Source organism: Antrostomus carolinensis, unplaced genomic scaffold, assembly GCF_000700745.2.
Source record: "Antrostomus carolinensis isolate BGI_N321 unplaced genomic scaffold, ASM70074v2 scaffold7526, whole genome shotgun sequence".
NCBI lineage: Eukaryota > Metazoa > Chordata > Aves > Caprimulgiformes > Caprimulgidae > Antrostomus > Antrostomus carolinensis.
This window is the reverse complement of record NW_010323858.1, coordinates 10,697-19,437: the sequence shown is the minus strand read 5'-3', so window position 1 is coordinate 19,437 and position 8,741 is coordinate 10,697. Positions and strand designations below refer to the sequence as shown.

Below are 8,741 nucleotides of genomic sequence, written 5' to 3'. Positions count from 1 at the left end.
TTTTAAAGTAGAAAAAGAAATATGGATTAAATACTTTGCTGTTTCTTAGCCTGTGAAAGACTAACTTGGCAAAATCAAGACTCAAAACTCATAGTGAAAATTTTACGAAAACTTTATTTGCAAAACTATGAATCTGAATCTATCATTTCTTAAACAGAAATACTTTAAAGTAAAATTACCAGTAACTTACTTAAAAGGTTTTTCAGTAATTTTTTGGGAACTTCCACCAGTGAAGATTTTCTTCCTAACAAACATTTAAATTACCACCACAGCTTAGAACAGAAACACCATTTTTTCTCTCCAGTTGTTTGTAATGCAATTATGTCCTTCAGCTACACACAATTTATTTTAACAAACACCTTCAAAACTAAGTGGTTTAACTCTATTTCTGCTGAGTCTCGAGCCAGCGGCTGATAGCCATTTTTAGTGTTCGATTTGGTGTAAGTATAGGGGAGGGGAGAGGAAGATTTGTCATGGGACTAGATCGTCTTTTACTGCTGAGCCAGTTTTCCATTGCTTCCTTTTCATAGGAATAGCCATCTACAAAGAAACCATCATCAAAAGCTTGTGTTAACGGATGCTTGGGCACTCTTACACTGTATAGATTTTAGCTATTTAAATATAAAAGGGATGTAAAGGAATCAGTATTTCCAAACAGGAAAACAGATACAGAAAAATTACATGGTCTGTGAAAGCTTTCCCATAACCTCATACATAATTGTTTCAAATTACATAGTTAAATGTACTACAGTAAAACTGTATATAGCAGTATTAAAATTTGGCTAAACTTTTAAAATTATACTATACTCAGCAAACTAACTCTGCCAAGCTGTTTTAGAAAGCACTGCTAATTTATCAGTCAGCTACAGCTCCATCAGTTCACTGAGAACTAAAGCAGCATATTGTTTGAAAACTTCCTGCAGCTGTGTCTGAAGCCTCCCCCCAAACAGGCAGGCAGGGCAGCCAGCGTGGGGTGGACACGCCACAGACCACACAAAATACAGATCTGGCGGCACCTGGACACTGATGTTCTGCTGCTGTTGGGATTTCGGCTGGCTTGGCGTGTTGCCTCAGATGACTGTGGGAAGCGGAGGCGTGCAGGCAATAGACATTTGCTAAACTAGCCCTTTCCCACCCAAGGGATTCCTCTCTGATGAGGTCATGGGATTAAGCCAGGTTCACACATGAACTTGTGACTAAGGTACACGAGTGGCAAATGGGACCAAATTACATAAAGGCTTCCTGTGCTCTTATTTGTGGTTAAGAAATTATATATAGTACAGACAAAGTTCACTACAAGCCTGTAAAAGATTTTAATGACAATTTAAACAAACATTTCCATTATATATATTTAAAAAAAAAGGCTATGCACGGCTGTCCTCCTACTGTTTAGAAGCTCAAGCCCTGTTAAGTGCTTACCACTCAAGCAGTTAGCAAATGTTTTCATATTTTGAATGTTTTAATTCTCAAAAGTCTGTCCTGATACCTGCGATATAGGCTTATAATTAGATTTTTGCAAAGGCACATAAAGGAAGGAATATTAAAACAAACAAAAAATATATATATACAGTCTCATCAGCAGAGCTAACATTAAGCAAATCGCTTGATACAGTATTTTTTTCCATGTCAGAGATGTAATTAGGCAAATTAAACATTTGCCACAGTTCTATTTTGTTGCAACAGCTATTGAGAATAGTTATTTGTGTGTGTGTATATATATATATATATATATATATATAACCATTTTGTGTTCCCACACCTCTCTTTACCCTTAAGTAAGCCATTCATTTTAGTCAACGTTATTTAAAGACATACCTGCTGCAATGACAGGATCCTTCATAAGCTCCCTTGTTATGGGGCACAAGAACTCATCAGGGATAGTAACAGAAACAGAGATCATTTTCATCCTCAGTTCTTCAATTTTCTGGAGGACTTTACTGCGCAGGCCTAGAGACTCTGAGAAGTCATTCGTACACGAAGGGGCCGACACAGACAGGTAAGGCAAAGGGGTTAGATCCTGCATTAGTCAGCAGTTGTGTGACAGGAGACAGCTCCATCTTGCTACCCCCACCTAATCCAGAAAAAGCTGTAACAAAACATCCCCGACCACCACTACAAACAGCTCAGCTACCGTGTGTCTCTCCTGCTGGCTAACAGTAACTTTGTGGAGTAATGAAAACAAACAGCTGAAATGCCTTTTCCACAGCTTAATGATACAAGAGCTAAAAAGGAAAATGGAAACAAAAGCAGGTGAGACCACTTCACATGGCATTGTTGGTGGAAATGCATTTTGCGTCTCTAGGTATAGAGAAATGCAAAAAAAAAAAATAAATTGTGGATAATGTGACATTAGGGGTTTTCATCAGCCCCAGGAATGAAAGAAAAGCACATTTCAGGGAAAAAACATCCACGTATGGAACTCCTAACTCGCCTTTATTCCAACATTTCACATGTACTCTAAAGATTAAAAACTATTTGGATTTCTATACTCTTACCAATTTTTAATTCATTAGTCAGACTTTCTTTAGTCAGGTTCAGTAGTTCCTTGCCATCGATGTTATTCATTTTGAAAAGGCGAACAAAGTCTGCTAAGTCTTGCTCACAAAGCCAGGCTGAAACATCATCCTCGGACCAGTCCTCAACAGCCAGCTTAGATTCATTTTCCACAATATCTCCTTTGGAAAGGGAAGATAAAAGACAGTTAAAAAATAAACAAACAGAAACATTCCTTTCCTCCCCCTCAAAAAATACTAACAATTAAAAAACCCCAGTTCTAAGAACAATGTCAGTAATGAACACTGAAGTGTTCTCAGTACTATACATTCCCCAACACCTCCTAAAAGAAATGCTTATTTGAGATTATTTCAGTGGAAGGCAATAATTTGAGCTTGTCTTTTAGCTATCAATTTTCAAAGTTTAGAGGAATTTAATCTCCCAGATGTCTACACTTCTGCCAAATTTGAATTGAACTAAAAGAAAAGTGTCAGCAGACCCTGAAACCAAGTCCTATCCCTCCTTGAAAAGCAGACCCAAGTCGAGACTTGGTCTTGTGCTTTGAACAAACACCTGGGTACCTTTGTTCTACACACTTTAGGTGCCGATATATTTTGTAACATTAATTATCCTGGTCTGTTTCACCTATAACAACTTGTAAACTGTATTTCTTGTTGACAATTATGCTTGCAACTAGCATATTTTCTGTTTAACTCATTGCCAATACTTGTCCAAAAAGTCTTTCAGTGCTCTGGGAATAATACTCATCTCTTAAATGCTGTCCAAAGAGTAAGAAATGGCAAATATCAGAAAAGAAAATACAGCAGATTAATAAAATTAAAATACTTCTAATACATCCTTTCTTTAAAAAAAAAAAAAAAAAAAAAAAGATAAAACCTCTGTAGGACATTAATAAGATTAATTCAGAGAAAAGATAAAGAACATGCACATAATCTGAGGTTACAAACTAAATGCATGTAAGAAAAAGTGGGGGTTTTTGCATCTTCAGAAGCTGTTCACCAATACTGTGCTCTAAATTTAAACAGATTACAAATACTTCACACACTAACCTGCACAGGGTTCCTTAAGGTCAAACTGCCATATATTCACAGTTTTATCCATTGACCCTGTGGCAAGTATGGGACTATATGGTGCAAAAGCACAAGTTGTGACATATCTGCAAATAAAAATCAATGTGTGAAAATTCACAAGAAATTGATTTATTGTCTTTTATTTATTGACAGTAAAACAGAATATTCATACTTAATTCTTACCTCGTATGCTGGGACAAAGTATGAAGGATGTTGCCAGTACTCTGCAAAAGAACATTTGTGCTGTTAAATCTTAATAAATTGTATAATTTCTTTCAAAATAAGGAATAACAGTTCTTCTCAGAAGATGACAGAAGTTACTTTCAGAGAAGTTATACAATCTTGCCAAAGCTGATCAGCAGCAAAGCCAGAAATGCAACTTGAATTTCCTGCTGGAAGCCCCCTGTTCAGTTCACTGGAACATGGCTATCCATCAACAGCCCGCCAGAACGGAACTGTCAGTATAACAGCGCCAGAAATACCAATCAATTAATTACATTCATATTGGCTGCTTTGAGAATGTGGGTTAAAACATTTCTTCTACAAATCTAGGATTAGAAATGATCAAAAGTGAAGAGGCAACTGAAATTCAAATACACTTCACGCTACAATCCTTCAACTTGGCGAGTCATTAATCACACCTGTAATTCTCCTATTTGGCCTCTAGATGCTACTAAAATCCATATTCCTGAATTTGCACAGTTTTAACTTACGATTTGGAAAGATTTTCCTTCTTATGAAAGATATTACTTCTTTGACAGGTACAGACAGATTGGAAAGATGAAGAGCAAAGTTCTTCTGAATCACTAATTGATCGTCAGCACTCCAGTTTTTTTGAGCTGTCCATCAAGAGGAAAGCACCCCGTTTTAGGTTGAAATCTCTCTCTCCCACAGAGGTTTATTGTCCAGACTTCTCCTCAACAGCTATAAACGTTACTGTCCCATCTGGTAAAAACCAAAGGCCTCAAAAAGTGACTAACAGTATCAAGAAATACTTATGTTGTGGTTTTCTGCATCATTCAGTTTTCAGGGTTCCAAAACCCCAGGGAACTATCTAAGCTTCAAACTACTAAAATAATTGGGTCAAAAACTGGGAAGGTATCAAACTAGTGATTTTTTTGTGAAAAACTTTAACCCTAATTGAAAAACTGTATCAGTTCAATAGTACGTGCAGAGCAAGCAGGAGAATCTTAAGATTTGTTCATCCTTCATTTTCAGCAAAATTGTTATTATTTTTAATATTATAAAGTACTAAAGGTAAAACCAATTGCATGTGAACCACAAAGGATGCAACAACAGTATTACAGAAGATGCCTAAACAATATGTTTTAAAGAAAAATTGTATTTAACATAAATATTTTATAGAATTCTTTATTATGCTTCTGGTTTATGCTTCTATTTTATGTGCACTTTATATATAATGAACTAAAGAATTTCTATGATCACCATTCCCCATTTTATGTCAAAAGCTGCAGTCCTTGCTTTGGAAGCTAAGATAAATTCAGGATAACAAATATCCTTCTACTTCAATATGAAGATAACATATTAAGTATGAAATTCATTGATCAATACTCTACTGGAGAAATCAAATAGAAAATCCCTCAAAGAAATGTAAATAAAAAGTGAGAAAGACTGATCAAGTCTAAAGAGACATTTTTTTGCTCAAACTCCCCCCCCCGCCCCAGTTCACAGTAAATATTTGGCATTTATATAGTTTCTGGTTTTTAATATTTCTTTACATTGATAAGACACTGCAGAAGCAGTGCTGGTATGTACAGACAACACTCCAATGAATGGTCTTGCACTATGCTATACTTACAGTTTCATATATTATAACACACTTGTCCACAGACCTTTTAAAAAAAAAACACATTGACATTAAAATGGTGCAGAGAGGAAAAAGGAAACTTTTAATTGATAATAAAAAAACCTTTTCCACAAACAAAATAAGAGATTTCTTAACACTATTTTATGAAAAGCTTAGATATCTAAATCCCCTCCACTCATGCCCACCTTAAACCAACACTGATTAGCTGTACGTTCAGCATGATGTAACTATGAAGTAGTTAAATATGAAAACTCCACATTTCCATGAGAATTTCTGATGTAGAGGATTTTTACCGTGCTTATGCAAACTGGCCCCCAGTCCCACTGCTCCCCACTGTCTGTACCATACCTACTGTGTGTCTTTGCAAGCAGTAACCGTAAAGCAGATGCACAGAATCTGGCTATCCATGATCTACTCTCAGCACTTCGATTTATTTTTGAAACTTTTTCATCTGCAAAGCAAGCTAGAGGAAGTATTGCAATGCAATACATAAAATGTAGTGGTGCAATGCAATCAATACATAAAATGTTTAATGAAATACAAATTGCATAGTTATTTACCATGACAGCAGTGTTTCCTGAAAGACTTTATGGGATAGACATTTCACTTACAACAATGTATGCGAAAACAATAATGCGTATGTCTAACAGAAAATAAAATAACTCTAGATCACAAACATTCATAACCATCTTCAAATACTGAAAAAACACTCCCTTAAAAAGAATACAAAGCAAAATGTCAGAGAAGCTATTGTCTCCTGGGGTTTGTATAATTTAATTTTATTTGCTGGCTATTGTAGTATTTTTGTTTTCCTTTGCAAGACATGTTTTCCCGTTTCAGTTTAGAAAGTCTTCATAAAAAAGAAAATTAAAATTTAGAGTTGAATCATTTTGTTATTTCAAATTTTCACTTAGTTTAGAAGTTATTAAGCACTTTTCATGGTAAGTGCAGAATAAAAGCACAGTCATTAATATTCATAAAAACATAAATGATTATATCTACCTTATTTATAATTTCCTCTTTCAATACCTCGATCCCTGAGAAGAGCCACTAGTAACCAGCTGCCAGTTTTTCTTTGTGCTGCTGATCACCAACAACCATTTGAGCCTGACAGTCCCATCATTTTTCCACACAACTTGCCGCCCACTTTTCTGATCTGCATCTCCCCAGTCTGGCTGTAAGACCACACTGGAAACCACGCCAAAAGCCTTGGTGAAGTCGAGGTGCAAAAGACACGCTGCTCTCCCCGTGTTCACACAGCCAGCCTTAGCACAGCAGGCAGCCAGGATGGTCGGGCTCAGTCTGCCCTTGTTCAGTTGCTGCCACTTTCTCCAAACACCTTGTGCTTGGAAACAGCTTCCAGGCCCACTGGGGGCATTTGCTCCACAACCTTCCCAGAGACTGGAGTTAGGCTGACTGGCCTGTAGTTCCCTGGATCCTCTACCTTGCCCTTCTTGGAGGCGTGTGTGACATCAGTCATGAGGAATCTTCCCATCACCTCCACCCTCCTGGGTCTTCTAAACTGACCTTGCAATGGCACTGGCAACTCCCTTGTCACCCTCTAAAAAAGGCTAATAATAGTATTAGTCTCTAACTGATGGTTCACGATTAATTTGGGTCTTAACCATTATTCTGTGCAGGAAATCAAAGAACACAGGTCTACGGTTACCTCAGTCATGTCCTTTTTATGGAAAAAAGGCTTATGTTGCCATACCCTAAGTGTGGTCACTGAAGAAATTTTTAATTTCAACCAAATCTATGGAAGACAAAAATCTCAAGATATTTAACTTTCTAAAAGGTTCCTGAAAGTGCATGAGTGAGAAGGAAATCCTAAATGGTGTCCCAACGAGACAGTAAGATTGCAATGTAGATTTGTATTTTTAACAGATGCTACAGTATCCACATGAAAGGCCACATAAATGCCCCAAAACCAGGAAATCATGAATCGCGTTACAATACTCAAGAGAATAGAGCTTGCAACATCCTAGATTTGAAACTCAATCACCCACAAGACAGACCAATCAGAAAGACACTTGAAGTCACAGAACTTCCTTAATTATTGGAAATATATTTTGAAATGTCCAACTCTTGACCCTCCTGTTTTATAATACTGAAGTGTGAACCCAACCAGCCATCTGCATGAAATTTAAACAAGTAAAAGATACTGCTTACCCGGAAACTAACATCTGCCCATCATTAGAAAATGCACAAGCCAGAACTGGGGCAGAATGTCCATTCAATGTGCATTTATATTTTAATTCAACACCTACAAATACAAAAAGTAAATTATTACATATGGACATATTTGACAAGGTATAACACAACTTGCTTTTAGAAGCATAAAGCTGCACCAAAGATCTGACTGTGTGACACACTGTCTACAAAAAAGGGGATAAAACATCACAGAGACAATTTTAACATCTCTGACTTCCTGACTTCATAGTTAGTTATGTCTAACAGCATTTTAGGTAATTCTGTATCTGTACACACAATATTCATACTTACAGACTTCTATATAAAACAGATTACAAAAAAAACCCCACCTACTGAAGATGGTTTTGGTCATCTACCTAGTCTCTACACAGCAGTCACACAACTACATTGCAGTTTTAGCAGAAGCCAACACTGTTTTCATTTCTCCAGCTCTTGCTCAAGGGCCAGGATGTACGAAAGATGAAAGGAAACCTCTCCCTGGCCAGGTAGGTTAAGAGGTTTCAACCTATCAACCAGCTCCAAGGCCAGAGTAGAAATGTTACTGGTTACCAGAAGATAAAAATGCTAATTAAAACCAAATGTTTATCATAACATTAAGTTTGAGGGAACTCTGGGAATTTTTGTTTTAATTTTTACTTTTGCAATTATTGATAAATAGACCACTAAACAAAATCTACAGGGCCCGATGTCACGAAGTGCTGCATGCCTTAGCTGCTCTCCTGCTAAACAATTAGAAGAAAACCTCCAACTTGTGGTTAGTTTGGCTGTGAATCCGTGACAGCAGTATAAATTTGTTCTTAGATGTGAATTGTCACTAAAAACTTGAGACGTTGGAACATGAGAAAACATCACTATACATACCTAAGAAATCGGTAAATAAAATAAGCCACAGTTTGATCTGATTATCTTGACCACAAGAAGCCATCTGGAAGTATCTGAATTCATGTTCACCATCTGATAAAATTCAAATATATTAATGGAAATCATAAGCATTGGAAAAGTAACAGCATATCAGTAAACCACATCAGTACTCTTACACTGGAATTTGGTAAATTTCCTTAACCTCAGTACTGCTTTTAAAAGGTGTTAATAAGAATAATTGCAGAAGTTCTAAA

At 36.6% G+C, this 8,741-nt stretch overlaps 1 protein-coding gene across 5 annotated transcripts in view; it reads right to left on the bottom strand.

Moving 5' to 3' along the window:
- Positions 1-382: 382 nt before the first annotated feature.
- Positions 383-8,741, bottom strand: part of WDSUB1 (WD repeat, sterile alpha motif and U-box domain containing 1) — a 15,266-nt gene continuing 6,907 nt past the window's right edge. The window contains exons 3-10 of one of the 5 annotated variants that reach the window (XM_010170710.2): positions 8,488-8,580; positions 7,585-7,678; positions 5,404-5,437; positions 3,768-3,808; positions 3,564-3,670; positions 2,496-2,675; positions 1,816-1,956; positions 383-540 (exon numbers count right to left, since the gene is read on the bottom strand). In XM_010170710.2, coding sequence (XP_010169012.1) covers positions 383-540; positions 1,816-1,956; positions 2,496-2,675; positions 3,564-3,670; positions 3,768-3,808; positions 5,404-5,437; positions 7,585-7,678; positions 8,488-8,580 — 848 coding nt within the window. Of the gene's footprint in view, positions 541-1,815; positions 1,957-2,495; positions 2,676-3,563; positions 3,671-3,767; positions 3,809-5,403; positions 5,438-7,584; positions 7,679-8,487; positions 8,590-8,741 lie in introns of all 5 variants that reach the window. The other 4 variants (XM_029085629.1, XM_029085630.1, XM_029085631.1 and 1 more) reach the window with 4 other exon arrangements.